We start from the raw sequence: 18,993 nt of genomic DNA on the forward strand, positions 1-18,993 counted from the left end.
CAGGTGATGAAATCAAAAAGATATGGTAAAAGAAGGAAAGGGGGCCAAGGAAAAGATGGATCGATCAGATTATAGAAATTGGACAGGAAAAAGGAAAAACACGTCAACAAATGAAAGAGTTAGCAAAGAAATGGAAAAGATGGATAGAGGATGAATAAAACCTCTGACGCCTCTTAGGGGCATAAGGAATTTCGAGAAAGAAGAAGAATTTTTTTGATAATCTCCCGTTGTCAAGTAGTACGTCAGATGCCCTTCTTTGCTACACAAATATGACATTAATTTCAGTGACATTAATCACAATTAATGTTTTACAACTTGTCAAAGTCAACATCATAAGTAGGTTTAGCAAATATTGAGATGAAGATATCAATAAAAAAATATTAATTAAAATGATTTAAAAATTCAGTTTTATTCATGAAATAATCTTACCGAATTACACTCGAGCTTTTAAAATTACCAATTTGTATTGCCCTCGTGACACTTTGACATAAATCAAAACTGTCAAAGTGTCACGCGGGATACTAATCGGTAATTTTAGAGCTCTTGTGTAATTATAAGTGAATATTTACTCAACTTCAAATGATAGACTCGGAAAAAGGAAATAAAAATTGAGAAGTAAAATAGAAATTGTCCAGCGCAATATTAGTCTTCAAAAACGGTAGTCAATTCAAAAACGTGTTTAACCATCTTTCTTCTTTACTAGAACTACTAGTAATGTCCATGGACTGTTTGATGGTTCAATTACCCCTTGTTTGTTTATATTTATGGTAATCTCCTCGACTTCATCTCTTATTAAACGCTTTTCTTTAGTTCAATCGTTTGTGTCAAATCTTTAGACGTTAATTTGACAACCTTTTCTTCAATGCAAATGAATGAAAATTTGCAGATATATGCATTCGCGGGACCAATACACGAATAGTCAATAAATTTGAACAACAAAAAGACAAAATTTGAACAACACGAAACTACAGCCGCATCATATTCTAGTTCAATCAGAGAGTGCAGCAAGCACCTCTAACGGTTTCGAAACTTATTAGTCTCTCATGTGCTTTAGATTGAAAACTTAGTCTTTTGCTAGCAGTTGCCGCTAGGGCATCCCTGCCTTTTCGTTCGTTGCAATCCGTAACTGCACGCCGGGGTTTGTCCTGGTTGGGTCAGAGAGAGAATGTGCCTCCTGACGAGAGACTGCTTGCTGCACTCTCTGATTGAACTAGAATATGATGCGGATGTAGTTTCGTGTTGAAACGAAATTGAAAATGGTTATTCATTTTTAATTTAATACATTTTAAGTACAATTCTCTCTTAAGCCGGGAAGAGCTCTCTTTTGCCGGGTTTTCCTGCAAAGGGGTTGTAGCTCAATAATCGAAATGCGCGTGATTTAAGAGTTTATTCTTAGAGTGTATACGTTATACGAATTATATCCGCGATTACGATATATATTTTCATTTTTCTCAGCACTTTTCTCTTAAGTTGGAGCAATTAAAGGGTTGTTTGGGGGTGAAGGGGATGAGCTCAAAAATCGATACTATATCACTGAAAAAGCTCATAAATAGCTCGTAACTCTGCCGCAAAGATCGCTTCAATATCCCTATTTTTAAGTAGTGGGGGGTGGGGGTAAATTCCTGCCCAGTGTAACGAGTTCAAAATTATTAGTTTGGGGAATATGAAAGCTCATAAATCAGCGTTATTTGTTTTTTAATTTTTGCAAGTGGGGGGCACCTCAACAGGGGTATTATATACACTACTGCAAGAAATTAACGCACCACCTTAAAAATTGGCCATTCTTGATGTCTCGAATTTCCTAAACCTATTTTAAGTAATTTTTTAATATGTTATAACCTTATTCTTTAACAATATCGGTGTAATAATATTGTCGCTAGACAGGTAAATTGTCATTGTATACCGGGTGTATCAATCAAACTGTGTTTCTTTCTCAAAGTTCACCACACCTTGTGGAATATTCTAGCTTTTATAAAATACTAAAATTAAAACCAACTATACTAAATTTACAATCAAGATGCAGTAAAAATAAACAAACCAATACACGTTAAATGCTACTACGAGCACTCAAAAATCATAATTTACAATGTATAAACTTTGGAAATCATGATTTGGGATTTACAATGAATATACATTCTAAATTATTATTTGGGAGTGCTCCTAGTAGAATTTAACGTGTCTTGGTTTGTTTATTTCTATATTGATTGTAAATTTAGTATATAGTCTCAGATTTTCTTAACACTCTGTTTTTTGATTTAATCGCTTATGTTGGATAATAAAAAAGTTAGGTACTTTAACAACTCGCCATGTTGTTCATCAATACAGGGTAATTCTACATGAAAAAGAAATAACAGTTTGCTTTATAACCTTATGTCAGCAAATGCTTCGTTTCCGAGATACGGGGTGTTGAAATTTTTCTTACAAACTGACGATTTATTTACTGCTCTAAAACCGGTTGAGATATGCAAATGCAATTTGGTGGGTTTTAAGAGATAGTTATTGCGCATTTTTTGTCTTACAATTAAGAATTTTATATTCACCATTGGCGTGCATACGGGTAATATGACCCGTATGCGCGCAGATGGAGAATATAAAATTCTTAATTGTCTTAAAATCTACCAAATTTCAGTTGCAACCTACCAAATTGTTTGATTTTTCGTGATCTATAATCCAGAAAATTTCGAGAGTTGTTGCGAAAATCAAATACTAACAATACTGACAATAAAACAAGTGTAAATCCACTAAGAAAAAGTAATATTCAGCGTTATAAGCAGCGTTATAACACTGAAAATAATATAAAGAAGTAAGGTTATATTGATAAGATAAACAAAACAGCTGGTTCTACAGGCGAAGTCCGGTTCTAATATAAAGCGGTGTTGCCAAATCTCAATTAAAGCGAAGAGTTGTTGGAAAGCGTAACTAAATAAAACCTAGTGAGAAGCTGATTGGACTGAGAAGGGTGGATGTCTCTGAAGGATCGACCTGGGTGTCTACTCCTATCGCGGTGCAAGCAATATTGACGCAAAACAAGGGCAACATTAACAAAAATGAAACCTTATAAATTTGACAGACTCAGATGATACGTATTCAGAATGAGGGAAGAGAAAAGCAGGCAGTTGGGATGATGTATTCAAAAAATCCAAGCAAACATATAGATCGCCAAAAAAGGTAATGACTTAAACCCAGGTATGCTAGCCCAAATGATGGATTTATTTAAAGGACTGACTGAAAAGCGGAAACCATGAATCTACTAACTGAAGAACTGAAAAAACTCAAACAAGCACTAAAACTAATTGAGAAATGTGAGAACTAAAACTAGCTAATGAAAAAGCGATGGAAGAGATAAATCAGCTGCAAAATGCATTAAGTAATACTAACATATCTCTCTATTGCCTTCCCTCCTTATGGAGTAGGTATTAAGCGCTCTTGTGTTTCTTAGCCAAAAGTGAAAGATGGCTGATTGGCTGGATCGGCGCATCCTCTTCTGTTTTGTTCTTTCGAAATTTCCTCTACAAGTATTTTCCATTCCTGTCTATTTCTCGCTCTCTGTTTGACTTATATTATCTATACTCTAAGCAATACGATTACAATACGATTAGTAGAAGGAGAAAAACGAAAAAAATATATTGTGATCCCAGGACTTCCAATTGACATTGAAAATCCCAATATACTAAAGAATAAGGTTTCGTAGAAAAGGAGATGGGAGTTACAGTAAAGGTGAATGATGCAAGAAAGCTGGGAGCCAAAATATGCTTAGTGGAGTTGGATAACAAATACGAAAAGTCTAAAGTAATGCAAAATAAAATAAAGCTTAATCAACTAAGGGAATATGTAAATGATGATGTAACAAAGGACGAAAGAGAAATACAAGCCACCATTAGAATAATGGCTAGAGAGCAGAAAGGCAAGGCAACAATCACAAAAATAGAGTACCAGAGATTAAAAGTAAACAATGACCTGTGGAAATGGAACAAAGAAAGAGGGCAATTGAAAAAAATAAAAGAAGACATCTTAAAAAGTAGAATCATACACAGACGGAGTGAAAGACGGCACGGTAAGGAAAACGGACACGAAAAAAGGAAAGCAAAAAACAAATTAATAAAAATAAAATAACAGAAGAACTAGTAAAAGCAGCCACTTGGAATATAAGAGGATCTTACCAGGAAGGAAAACTGAAGCATTTAATAAACGAAGTTAGCAAATATAAGTTTGATCTAGTAGCTTTACAGGAGAGAAAACAATTGGGGCAGGGTAGTCAGGAAATAGACGACTATATATATTTTTCAATAGCGGAGGCAGTAAAAGATTGCGAGGTACAGGTTTTATGATTAATAAAAAATTAAACGAATTTGTTTCACATTTTAAAGCAATTTAGGACAGGTTGTGCACCCTCAGACTAAAAGGTAGGTACATAGAAAAACATAACAGTTGTGAATATACAAGCACCTTCGGAGGAAATGGGAATAGAGTTGAAAGAGCAATTTGATAGCAAATTAGATATGAAGTGTATGAGGCTATACCCAGGTATGATATGAAGATTATTCTAGAAGACGCTAATGCCAAAATAGGCAGGGAAGAAATATTAATGCCACTATTGGCAAGCACAGTTTACATGCAGAGACCAACGAAACTGGATATTTTCTGGTGGATTTTGCTAAAGAAAAGGGATTTATACTAAAAAGTACGTACCACCAACGAAGAAATTTAGGAACATGGATATCTCCGGACGGCCGTACAGTCAACCAGATTGACCATGTTTTAATTGAGAAAAACGAAGAAAACTGCATTACAAAGGTGAGAACATATAGAGGACCCGATATTTACTCAGACCACTATTTGGTAGAAATATAAATGAAACAATTAGTACCACATCTTCGAAACAAAAATAAATTAAAATACGAAACAAACAAGCAGATTACAGACAGAAAGTTAGCAAACGTCGTACGGATAAATTATTAACAACAAATTAGAGATCATAGTGAATGAAAGGAATGTAGAATACATGTGGGAAACATTAAAATATGTAATTAAAGAAGCAGCAAATATTTCCAGCACCAATGGCAACACAAAGAGAGAACAAAAATAATGGTTTGATGAAGAATGTGAACAAGAATTGGAAGGGCGGGCCAGGCTACGATTAAAAATGATAACCCAAGGAACAAGAGAAGCGCAGGAAAATTACATCGACCAAAGAAATAAAACCAAAAGATACTACAAGAAAAAAAAAGGAAACATTATGAAGCTAGGCTGAAAAATATAGATAGTCCATGTGGTGAGACCGCTCCCGTCTGGAAAAATTTCCGATTCGGTTTCTTTGTGGATTCCTATTCAAAAAAGTCCCCTTTAAACAAACCTGAAGGGTGCCGGGCGGAATTTTTGGGCAGAAATTGTTTAAACAATTTTTTTAAACAAATACAAAAGATCACGTTTTTATGCTCCGGAACATATATTTTTGAGTTTTGTCGGTGATTGTGAACAAGAAAGGTATCTTGTAAATTTTCTCAAAAATTGATAGTTTTCGAGTTACAGGCGAGTTAAAATCTGAAAAATGCGAAAATACGCATTTTCGAGACTTAAAAACTCATATTCAAATTAGTATTTTTAAGGTTGCCAGATACTTAAATTGAAGACTAAATATTCAGCTTCCAGATTCTGAAGAGTGATCGCGTCTAACTTTAATTTATACCGTTGTTTTTTAATTGTTAAATATGCGTGTTTATCCGATTTTTTTGCCGGTGCGGCGGGCTCCGTTTCAAAAATCTCCTATTTTCCTCCGAAAAATATTTTTTCTAGATTCTTTGGGACATTCTAAATAAAATAAGTTTCTTGACATTTTTCTAAAAAGTTAATAGTTTTAAAGTTATAAGCGATTTAAAATCCAAAAATGCGTTTTTGTCATTTTTCGGATTTTCAACCGCTTATAACTTAAAAACTATTAACTTTTGAGAAAAATGTCAAGAAACTTATTTTATTTAGAATGTCCCAAAGAATCTAGAAAAAATATTTTTCGGATGAAAATAGGAGATTTTTGAAATGAAGCGCGCCACACAGGCAAAAAAATCGGATAAATACGCATATTTAACATTTAAAAAACAATGGTATAAATTAAAGTTAGACGCGATCACTCTTCAGAATCTTGAATCTGAATGTTCATTCTTCAATCTAAGTATCTGTAACCTCATAAATACTAATTTAAATAAAAGTTTTTAAGCCTCGAAAATGCGTATTTTTGCATTTTTCAGATTTTAAATCGCCTATAACTCCAAAACTATCAATTTCCGAGAAAAATTACAAGATACCTTTCTTGTTTAGATTGACCCAAAAAATCTAAAAATATATGTACCAGAGCAAAAAAACATGATCTTTTGTATTTGTTTAAAAAAATTGTTTAAACAATTTCTGCCCAAAAATTCCGCCCGGCACCCTTCAGATTTGTTTAAAGGAGATATTTTTGAAGAGGAATCCACAAAGAAACCGAATCAGAAATTTTTCTCAGACGGGAGCGGTCTCACCACATGGACTAAGAGAAAAACTATAAAAATAATAAAATTACAAATCTGTACCAAATAAGAAAAAAAAATTAGAAACCTGTACCAAAGGATAAAAATGAGAAACGGGGACACCAGCTGAAAACTGTACATTATAAAGGAAATGAAAGAAATGATTATGTGAGAACCGGAGATATTAGAACGCTGGAAGCAGTACTTCTATGAGCTTCTAAATGGAGCAGATCAGATATATATATATATATATATATATATATATATATATATATATATATATATATATATATATATATATATATATATATATTATATATATATATATATATATATATATATATATATATATATATATATATATATATATATATATATATAAATTAAACGAAAAGATTTCTCTGGTATACAGAAGAAATCTTTTCCGTAGCGGACGTGAAAATGTAAATTTCAAAGTCTTCATAAAAGACGATGAACGACAAAAGACACCTCTTTGTGTCACAGATTTGTCTACAAAGCCACGTTATTCGCTACACATTCGTCAATAACGGAGAAGAACCGTGATATGAAAGGAAACGGCAATTGCATTTTATTTCACCTCGACCACCACCGATATTCTACACGACGTGTTTCGAGCTCATGTCAAGCTCTCGTCAGGAACATCTAGGTGGATGGTCGAGGTGTAAGAAAATGCTTTTGGCCTTTCTGGTAATAATAAAATAACCAGACTTCAGTACACTTGGTACGACATCTATATTAATTAAACGAAAAGATTTCTCTGGTATACAGAAGAAATCTTTTCCGTAGCGGACGTGAAAATGTAAATTTCAAAGTCTTCATAAAAGACGATGAACGACAAAAGACACCTCTTTGTGTCACAGATTTGTCTACAAAGCCACGTTATTCGCTACACATTCGTCAATAACGGAGAAGAACTGTGATATGAAAGGAAACGGCAATTGCATTTTATTTCATCGTCTTTTATGAAGACTTTGAAATTTACATTTTCACGTCCGCTACGGAAAAGATTTCTTCTGTATACCAGAGAAATCTTTTCGTTTAATTAATATAGATGTCGTACCAAGTGTACTGAAGTCTGGTTATTTTATTATTACCAGAAAGGCCAAAAGCATTTTCTTACACCTCGACCATCCACCTAGATGTTCCTGACGAGAGCTTGACATGAGCTCGAAACACGTCGTGTAGAATATCGGTGGTGGTCGAGGTGAAATAAAATGCAATTGCCGTTTCCTTTCATATATATATATATATATATATATATATATATATATATATATATGATAATAACGAGGAAGCAATGGATCTAGCAAATAAAACACAAAACCAACAGAGTGAAGAACAAGCTCCTACTATAAGCGAAATTCAGAACATCGAGAATTTAAAAATGAACTAAAGCCCAGGAAGCGACTGCATAACGGCTGAAATGATTAAATTTGAAGGGCATCAGTTAGTAGATAAAATCCAGAACCTAATTAAAAATATATTGGAACAAGACATACTGCCTGAGAAATGGACAAATGGCGTCAAATAAGTACAATAATGAATGACTTTAGTGACCGTTGGCGATAAAAAAATTTACACTCGACTTTAAGAATTATTTTTAATAATTAAGTGAAATTTTCTTTTAAAATAAATTTTATTTTAAGATAATATAAGTAAGTATTTCTTTAGTCAATGACTGTAATAATTTCTTAATTGTTATAAAGTCACTACGATTTAAGAAAACAAAAACAATTATCTCGGTTTCAGTTGATCGTTCAAAATTATTATTTTGTTTTAAATCTTCTATTTGTCTTAAGCAACAATAATCTGCAAGTTAGAAACTCATAGGATGTATAAGTGCCGCTTTAGTTCTAAATGTTTATAACGAAATTGCCCCCTTATTTTCAAACCCGAATTAAAAGGTTGAGAAATGTTTTACGCAGTTGTTTACATCAGAATATGAAAATATAAGTCTTTAGAAGAGGATTGGATCTAGGATTAACTCTCTACGTTTTTTTTTTCAAAAAGTTATAGCCTTCGACATTTGACCTCTCGGGGTACACAATTTATAATATCTAAGCAACAAGTTCACCAATCGCTGTTCAATTTTTTTATGTTTGGAATTGAAAGATCTTCATTTTAAATCCTTAAAAAAATAAAAAAAAGTTCTTTTTACAATAAATAATGCAATTGCAAAAAACGACCATTTTGGACTTTTCGCAGGCAGTTTTGCAACAACAAATTAACGAAATTAAAGTTGCCATAGCTCAAATTTTAGGTTTTTTAATTTACTACAACTTTCTATTTAAAATTTTTTCTCTAAAATGAATATCCTAAGTTGCAAAATTGAAAATCTTTAAAAATTGCAAATTTAACAAATGAAAAACGTCATAAATATAATAAAAAGCTCCTGAAATTTTTGGTTACATTTTAGTAGAAGTTATTCCTGGCATCGTCCTTTACAAGACCTGATAGGTTTCAAAAATTCCTGAATTATAACACGTTTTTTCACCCACAGCCTAAGGTACTAATGCAATTAACAATTTACATTAAATCAAGTTAGTGGCTCCTTTTTCGTTTTGATCAGTGTATATCTACATCACCGTTAAAGAAGAATTATTTACGATGCGGGATCCACACAAAAGGGACTCCTGCAATTTAGGTTAGTATTTTTATTTCATCGTTCCTGAAGTACATTTTGAAGTTAAATAGCGAAAGAAAAATAAAGAAACGCCTAATAACAAAACAAAAGTACTCACCTTCTCCATCTAAACATTTAGGCAGCACCTGACTTTCAACGGTTGTTAACGAAGTACAAAGAAAGCACAGACAAAAAAGTAGGAAGAGCTGCCGCAAGGGCATTTTCCAGCCTGGAAATCTGGAAAAAAAGTAAAAGATTTGTAAAATGGTCGCAAGTTTATTTATGAAAATGTTTATTAGCTGAATAACGTTTATTAGCTGAATTAATAATGGTATCCCGAATAAAGTACGTGCCTCCTAGTGGCGGGATACGGGCAACAATACATTGGCTATAGGGCGGTCCTTACAGTAGGGATCCTGGCCTATACAGAAAAATGCAGGCGGGTGTGGGGTAATACTGCACTTTGGTTGCATTGGTGGTGTATTGGCTAAACGTGCAGGGCAGGGTATGGTGCTGATAGAAAAGGCATTCAGGCATCAAATATCCAAACAAAATCTTTTCAGGCCATAATAATGAAAAGACCTTCTCCAAAGATATAAAAACTTATACTGAAATGATGGCATCTCCTGAGGTAAAATATGCCGGAAGTAAAATGAGGCTCCGTTCGGATTTCCGGGTGGGGACTACCTCAGGGGAACACCATTGAAGGTTAGAAAAATCAGGATAGGGTCGTGGATTCTTGGTAGTCTTACAGGTAAGAGTCTGGAGTTAGTGGATGCGCTCAAACGAAGGAGAGTTCAAATTGCTTGTATACAAGAAATTAGGTGGAAAGGACAAAGGGCGAAAGAGCTAGGTGAAGGATACAAATTGTGGTATGCAGGGAGTAGTAACACTAGAAATGGAGTTGTAATTGCTGATAGTGAAATAAAAGATAACGTAGTGGAGGTTGTAAGAACGAGTGATAGAATGATGTCAGTGAAATTTGTAATTGATTAAGAGGTATTGAATGTTGTGTGTGTATGCTCCTCAAACAGGTCTGGGAGATTAGGCTTTGGAACTACAAATGAAGCTGGATATGATATGCTTGAATTAGCAACAGCCCTGGATATGGCGATTGTTAACACATTCTTTAAAAAGAGAGAAACTCATCTTATTACGTACAAAAGTGGACAACATCAATCCCAAATAGACCATTTCATGATAAGGAAAGAAGACATATGTGAATGCAAGGACTGCAAGGTAATAGTTAGTGAGACAGTAAGCGAACAACATAAGCTGCTTGTTCTGGATGCTAAAAGATGAGAAAGAAGGTCTATTCAGGGAAAGAATAGTAGACAAAATATGTTGGAACATGAAAGGAAGCCCTAATACAATTTGGAGAAAAATGGTTAGTAGTATTAGAGATACTGCTATTGAAATACTTGGGAAAACGTCAGGAAAAAAGTTTGAGAATAAATAGTGCGGCCGATATGTGAAACAATTGCACATTTAATGATAAAAGCATATCATTTGGACCACATATACTATACATATAAATGTTCAAATTTAGATATGAGGCCATCTCAGATTTTGCCTTTTACAAAAATGACGGGAATTCAAAATGGCGACTATACATATGTGTTTAATAGTACTATAACTCTTGAACGAAAAGTCAAATTTCAACCAAATTTGGTATATAGGTTTTTTTTATTTACAAGATGGATGTGGTGAACCAGAAGAATCGGTTTACTAGAAGTTGTGTTTTTACTGGTTGTTTATGTAAAAATATGTTTTTTTTTTCAATTTTTTCCCTCTGTATAATTAATTTTTCAAAAAGGTAATACCGCAATTGAAAAGAGCCTAAAAATATTTTGTAGAAAATATTTTGAACTTTTTAGTTATGTTAATTACCATTTAATAAATGCATAACGTATCTTCACATGTACCTATGTGTGGCAGATTCGTGCAAATATTATAAGAATTATTGTGAATTTAATGGTAGAATCATATAATTTGGACCACATATACTACACACATCAAGGTTCAAATTTAGATATAAGGCCATCTCAGATTTTACCTTTTACAAAAATGGTGGGCATTCAAAATGACGACTATACATATGTGACTAATAGCACGAAAACTTTTGAACAAAAAGTCTGATTTCAACCAAATTTGGTATATAGGTTCTTCTTTTAATGTGTAAGACCAAGGGTTTGAACCGAAAGAATCGATTCACCAGAAGTTGTGTTTTTTCTAATTTTTATGTAAAAACATGTTGTTTTTTTACCAATTCTTTCACCTTGTATATATTAATTTTTCAAAAAGGTAATACCGGCGTTGAAAAGAGCGTAAAAATATTTTTTAGCAAATATTTTGAACTCTTTAGTTATGTTAATTACCAATTAATAAATGCATAACGTATCTTCATATGTACCTATGAACCTATGTGCGGCAGATTCGTGCAAATAATATATGAATTATTGTGCACTTAATGCTAAAAGCATATAATTTGGACCACACACACTAAACATACAAAGATTCAAATTTAGATATGAGGCCATCTCAGATTTTGTCTTTTACAAAAATGGCGGGCGTTCAAAATGAATCTGCCGCACATAGCTACATGTGAAGATACGTTATGCATTTATTAAAAGGTAATTAACATAACTAAAAAGTTCAAAATCTTTGCTAAAAATATTTTTACACTCTTTTCAATGGCGGTATTACCTTTTTGAAAAATTAATATATACAGGGTGGAAGAATTGAAAAAAAACAACATATTTTTACATAAAAAACAGTAAAAACACAACATCTGGTAAACCGATTCTTCCGGTTCAAAACCTAGTTCTTATTCATCAAAAAAAGAACCTTGGTGCCAAATTTGGCTGAAATAGGGACTTTTCGTTCAAAAGTTATCGTGCTATTAGTCACATATCTATAGCCGCCATTTTGAATGCTCGCCATTATTGTAAAAGGTAAAATCTGAGAGGGCCTCATATCTAAATTTGAACTTTTGTATATGTGGTCCAAATTATATGCTTCTACCATTAAATGCACAATAATTCTTAATAATATTTGCACGAATCTACCACACATAGGTACATGTGAAGATACGTCATGCATTTATTAAATGGTAATTAACATAACTAAAAAGTTCAAAATATTTCCTACGCTCTTTTCAATGGTGGTATTACCATTTTGAAAAATTAATATATACAGGGTGAAAAAATTTAAAATAAATTATTTACATAATATAAAATAGTTTTACATAAGAAACCAGATAAAACATAACTTCTGGTAAATCGATTCTTCCAGTTCACGATATCAATTTTGTAAATCACAAAAAGAACCTATGTAGCAAATTTTGTTGAGATCGGACTTTTCATTCAAAAGATATCGTGCTTTTAGTCGCATATGTATAGTCGCCCATTTTGAATGACCGCCAACTTTGTAAAAGGCAAAATCTGAGATGGCCTCATATCTAAATTTTTACCTTTATATGTGCATTATATGTGGACCAAATTATATGCTTGTATCATTAAATGTGCAATTCTTATAAGATTTGCACGAATCTGCCGCACTAAAAGAGACGTGGTGGTGGTCAAACGAAGTACAAGGAAAAATAAAAGAGAAGGGAACATTATATAAAAAGTGGCAAGAAACCAGATCCGACACAGATCTTCAAAACTATATGGTGGCGAAAAAGGAAGCGAAAGTAGCAGTAGCAAAAGCCGAAGCAGAAGCGTATTCAAGCCTATACGATCAACTTGATACCAGGGAAGGCGAAACGAAGATATATAAAATAGCTAAACAGCAAGCAAAGAAAGCAAAAGATTTTAATCAGATTAGATGTATCCGAGATGAAAATAATAAAATACTAGTTCACAAAAAGGATGTCAAAAAGAGATGGAGAAAGTACTTTGACAGCTTATTAAATGAAGAATTTGACAGACAGCCTGTAGAGTCAACGGAGACAGTAGCAGCAATGGTCACCAAAATAACAAACGAGGAAGTGGCTCAAGCGCTTCAAAAAAAAAAGAAAGGAAAAGCGGTAGGACCAAATGATATTCCTGGGGAAGTATGGAGAGCATTGGGAGAGACAGGAATAAGGTGGCTAGCAGGTTTATTTAATAGAATTATGGAAGTTTTTTTTTGACATCCATTTTATTGCAATCTATTTTATAAAACATAATAAACAATACATATGAGTGTTAAGAGTGTGACACAGTCAGTATTCACCCAGTGGTGAATACCTAAAAGAGTACAATAATGATTGAATTAGTACAGTTATTAATAAATGAATTGAATTAATTTGAATAGTACAATAGTAATAAGTGGGAATGATTAGTTAGTGTTGAGGTCAAGAGTGTCTGTTCTTTTTAGTCTTCTGTTCTGTAGGGGTGTCAGGAGATTGGTGACCAATATGTTTGGGTGAACCTGTAGTCTATTGAGGTACTTGGAGCATAGAGAAACAATTTCTTCTTTGACGGTTTGGACTTGGAGATCCCTATGTATATTATCGTTGAAAATGTACCAAGGAGCTTGGCACAGTTGCCTTAGAACTTTTGATTAAAAGCGCTGTATCTTGAGTAAATTTGTTTCACTGGCAGTTCCCCAGATTTGGATGCAATGCGTCCAGGTGGGTTTCAGTACACATTTGTAGATCTTAAGTTTATTGTCTAGACTTAGGCGTGATTTTTTATTCATGAACCAGTACATCTTTCTATAAACGAGTCCCAGTTGCAGTGGTTTGTTCCAGATATGCTTTTGCCATGTTAGGCGGCTGTCTAGGTAAATCCCCAAGTATTTGACGTCACTTCTTATTGGCAGTGGTGTGTTGTTAAAGGTTACAGCTGGATTGATCCCCTTCCTTAGTGTAAACGTAATGTGTGTTGACTTGGAGCTATTAACTTTGACTCTCCACAGTTTAAACCATATTTCAAGTCTATTTTAGTGACTTTGTAGTATCTGTGAAGCTAGGGTCGGATTTTCGTGGCAAGCCATTAGGACAGTGTCATCAGCATATGTTGCAATTGTTGTACGATCTGAAGTTGGTATATCTGCTGTGAACAGGAGGTACAGTGTGGGTCCGAGGACACTTCCTTGGGGCACGCCAGAGTGGATGGGATGTAGAGTAGTGAGGGCCTCCCCTATCTATATCTTCCCCATCATATTCATACTAATTTTAGAAAATCTCCTGAATATGCAGGCTCCCTACTTTTCAATACACTACCATCTAGTTTTAAAAATTTTAATTCACTAGGAACTTTCCAAAAAAACTTAAAGCAATTCTTAATAAGCCATGCATTTTATTCAGTACGTATGAATTTACAGAATGCTTAGCTCTAATTATTTAGAAGATGTCCAATGTCTGGGGCGAATTTTAATTTTTATATTGACATGATTTATAGAATAATTGTTGGCAACTTAATATGTATTTGTCTTGTACTATATATTATTTTTGTTTGTAATTGTAGTGTTGTAATATTTATTGTATTTTTTGACATGCCCTATGCATAAGTGTATGTAACAAAGGGTTAATAAAATTATCTATCTATCTCCCCTAGTTTTATCTGATACGATCTGCCGGTGAGGTATGATTGTAGGAGCATGCAGATTGGATGAGGCAATTGTCTTTTAAGTTTTGATATTAGACCTTTGTGCCATACCTTGTCGAAGGCTTGGGAGACATCCAGGAAGGCTGCTGTACAATATTTCTTGTTCTCCAGTGCATCTCTTGCGGTTCTGACTACCCTATGGACCTGTTCGATTGTGCCATGTTGTTGTCGAAATCCGAATTGGTAATGAGGTATTAGGTTTTTTCTGTAATGACAGTGTCTATTCTTTTCAGGAGAAGCCTCTCAAACACTTTGGAGGGTAAAGGCAGAAGGCTAATAGGACGATAGGATGAAGGTTGGGTTGTGTCTTTGCTGGGTTTATGAATTAGAATGATTTGTGCTACCTTCCATTGGGAGGGGAAGTAGCACAATCTTAGGACAGCATTGTATATGTACATTAGTAGCTTTATTGCTTCTTCAGGTAGTTCTTTGAGAATTAGTCCTGTTATCAGGTCGTATCCAGGTGCCTTTTTTTGTATTTAGGTTTTTGATTACTTCTTCAGTTTCAGTAATTTTAACTTTTCTGGTGGGAAGACACATCTGGTAGGGTTCATCTGCTATATCTGTAATAAATTTCTCTTCGTTCTCTGGAACCTCTCTCTTGTGCGATTGGAAAACTGACTGGAAATGTTCAGCGAAGGTGTTAGCCCTCTCTTCGTCACTTCGAGACCAGGTGCCATCATGTTTTCTTATCTGTGCTTTAGTTTATGATTGTGTTTTGAGTTTTTTAGAGAATTTCCATAACGAGTAGTTCTTTTCTTCAGAGCTAGACAGATTCTCTAGAAAATAGTTTATTTCTTTTTCTTTGTGTTCCTGTAGGACCGTTTTTAATTGACGGGTTGCTCTGTCGTATTTAGTTTTGTCATCTGGAGCACGGGTGGTCTGCCATCTTTTTCTTAATCGTCTTTTCTCGTACATCATGGTTTTTATATAGAGCGGGTATGAGCCAGTCTCTTAGCATATGATATATCAGGTGAAGCTTCCCATGCGGCTTGTTGAATTTTTACAGTTAGATGTTTGACTGCTTCTTCTATATCTTGCTCAGATTTTAGTGGTAGGTTTAAATTTATACTATTTTTTATTATATCTCTGAAGGTATTCCAGTTTGTCGGGCGGTTGGATAAAACTAGTGGTTTTGTGATGTGGTGCACCTGTGTACTTAGGGTAATAATGAAGGGAGAGTGATCAGATGAGAGATCGAACAAATGTTGAACTTTCAAGTAGTTTAGAGAGATACCTTTGACAATACAGAAGTCGATGAGATCAGGCACTTTTCGTGTGTCGGTTGGCCAGTACGTCGGTTGACCCGTGGATGCCGTTAGTAAATTATTGTTTTGGACACTTTTTAATAATTCTCTACCTTGAGAGGTTATGAGTCTTGATCCCCAATGAAGGTGTTTAGCATTATAGTCACCAGCAGCTATGAAGCGATTTTCAAGCTTGTTAAAGTATGTCGTGAAGTGTTCTTCTTTAATAATTTTATTTGGTGGACAGTAGACTGCAGATAGTATAAGCTGGCTATTCCAATCAGTTATTGAGACAGACGTGGCTTGTAAGTTTACTTCACTATGCTTGATTATTTCATGGTGTCTAATGCTGTTTTCTTATAATTATAGCAGTGCCTCCATGGGCTCTTTCTAGAGGGTGTTGAGTTATATATGTTGAGAATTTGGGTATATTGAAGTAACTTTTGTCTGTCAGATGTGCCTCAGATATTAACATAACGTCCATATCATGCTCTGAATTAAAGGCTTTGAATTCCAGACTATGATTAATCAGACCATTGGCGTTCCATGTACCAATTTTTAGTTCAGTGTTGAAGGCTAAACTTTGTGACCAGTGTCATTAGGATGTCGAACATTTTGTCCATTCTCACCATCAGTTTTTAGACGACCTGTTCTAAGTTGTTTGTTGGTTGAAATGACATAGATGGTAAACCTTGTTGTTGTTGGGGTGGGTTAAATTGTCGAGTATTGGAATTTGTTGCTCCTGCAACTTGAGCATAGCTGAGTGTTTGTTGTGTATTTTGCTAAATTGTATCATTTGTTGGTCTCTGTGGTGCTTTTGCGCGTAATGGTGGAAATTTACTTTTTTGTAATTCTTTGTAAACTGAGCAAACTCTGTAGTTTGCAGGGTTATTTTCTTCGCAGTGTACGCATTGGACTTCATTATTTCTTATTTTTCTTGGACATTCTTTGGTTGAGTGAGCGCCTGTGCATTTGACACAACGGGGGCTTCTATGACAGTATTGGCGAGTATGTCCAAAGTGCTGCATCTTTGACATTGTGGTATCTCTCTTTTCGGGTGGGGAGGTTCTACTTTAATTACGGTGTTAAGTATTTTAGTTATTTGGTACACCTCTTTATTATTTAAATTTGATTCAACTTCGGTACTAAACAGGGGAAGACATTCTTTCGTGCCTCTTTGTCTTATGTTCGAGATATTTATGACTGAGTGTCCGAGCTCTGTGAATACCCTTTTTATGTCTTCCAGATCAGTAGAGGGGTGCAGGTTTCTAACCATGACTCGGAATCCTCGGTTTTGTTTTAGCTGATAAATGTGGAACTGCGTTTTTTTTTCGGTTAGTGCTTTAACAGTTTCTTTGTAATGTTCTGCTGTGTCTAGCTGTACTTTAACTTGATTGTTATTAAGGTTTTTTAAGGTGTACTGTTTGGATGCTGTTTTGTCTAGTAGATCTTGCAGAGGTTTGATAAATGTTACATGTTGAATGAATATGGGAGGAGGCCTCCTTGATTCTCTGCCAGTTGTTCCGCTATTAGCTTCTTCTTCCGGCTCTTTGTTAGCTTCTTCTTCGGGCTCTTTGTTAGACTCTTCTTCCGGCTCTTTGTCCAGAGCTGAGAATCCGTTTTCTGTCGCAGCTGGTTTTGTTAGCCAGTAGTCTGTTAGCATTGCTTGCTTTTTAATTCGATTGTCAGGACTTTCACTGTTTCGTAGACGCTTTTTGTACTGTACTGTCTCCCATACTTCTTGATCTTTTGAAGTGCTGGGTTGTATTGATTCAGGTGCTATAATTGGGTTAGATTGATGTTGATAATTATTTAAAGGTTGGGATAATTGTAGTGGGATTGTAGGATAGGCTATGTTGATAGGATGTGTTTGTTGCTAACATACCTTGAGAGAAGCATGGCATTTGCCCTGGTATTTGACTGTAGATCAATGGAGTGTTGAAACCTGGAACGTTTTGGTAGATCGTGTGCTGCATGTGATTTTCCATTTTACGACAATTTCCTAGGTTACTTGGTCTCGTAGATTCATGTCGCAAAATAGTTTTTAGTTCCTGGACTATAAGTCAAATAACACTGTTTTGTTGATTTGTACAAACAATTAACCTATCATTAGGTTTTATTTTTACGTTCTAAATCAGTTTCACATTAAAGAACGATAAATTAATTTAAAAACGATGGTTTTGTTTCTAATTTAAAACACCTATTATCGAAATCAAGTTTTTGCAATTGATAACGGAGAGCCGATAATGACTGTATGGTGGCTCCTGTCTTCTGAGCCACCCTGGATACGTAGGGGTGGTTACCCCGACTATGAGGGTTGATGTAAATATCGTTCGTTGTTAATACATTTATTTACACGTTAAATATACCACAGAAAGTAATTGGTGGTATAGTATTTACTTGAAATCGATGTTACCCCCTGGAATCTCAACTGCTAATTGATTTATCTGTTCTCGTAAAAAATATAATTAAAGTCGATTATTGTTTATTTACTGTTTTGGTAAGCCAAGGTGAACGTGATTCAAAAGTGCTGACTGTTAATAAACACCCACTGAATATTATTGCAACTCGACCTTGTATCAAATACTAGCATGCATCGATGCAAAAACTAGGTTAATCGTATTTATTAAAAACAAACATTACCACGGGCATTTAATTATTAAAAGGTTTATTTTTAATATGATGTTTACTGAGATACTGTGTATCCCAATTCATCTTCCCCTTCCCCCGAAAATTTTCTGACTACGGAAAAGGAAGAAAATTTTTCTAATAGTACCACTAATTACTTGCTGCGCTTTACGAAGTACAATATATACATTTTTCCTATAAATACTAATTAAATACAAAAAATATATATATATATATATATATATATATATATATATATATAATCATATCCCTTCTACCATACAATGGTGTAGGGTTGCAACATTAATCTACCAAATTAACATATCTAGTTTTACATAGGTACTTACAAATATACAAATTACACTTTTACATCTAAT

General features: G+C 34.3%; 1 protein-coding gene across 4 annotated transcripts in view; it reads right to left on the reverse strand.

Moving 5' to 3' along the window:
• Positions 1–18,993, reverse strand: part of LOC114344933 (uncharacterized) — a 1,261,996-nt gene that overhangs the window by 929,455 nt on the left and 313,548 nt on the right. For 3 of the 4 annotated variants that reach the window (XM_050658190.1, XM_050658191.1, XM_050658193.1), the window contains exon 3: positions 9,263–9,381. The exons of the other annotated variant lie outside the window; for it this stretch is intronic. In XM_050658190.1, the coding sequence (XP_050514147.1) occupies positions 9,263–9,365 (103 nt within the window). In that variant the 5' untranslated portion in view covers positions 9,366–9,381. The remainder of the gene's footprint in view (positions 1–9,262; positions 9,382–18,993) is intronic. 4 annotated transcript variants of the gene reach the window in all.

The sequence above is a fragment of the Diabrotica virgifera genome, chromosome 8 (assembly GCF_917563875.1).
Source record: "Diabrotica virgifera virgifera chromosome 8, PGI_DIABVI_V3a".
NCBI lineage: Eukaryota > Metazoa > Arthropoda > Insecta > Coleoptera > Chrysomelidae > Diabrotica > Diabrotica virgifera.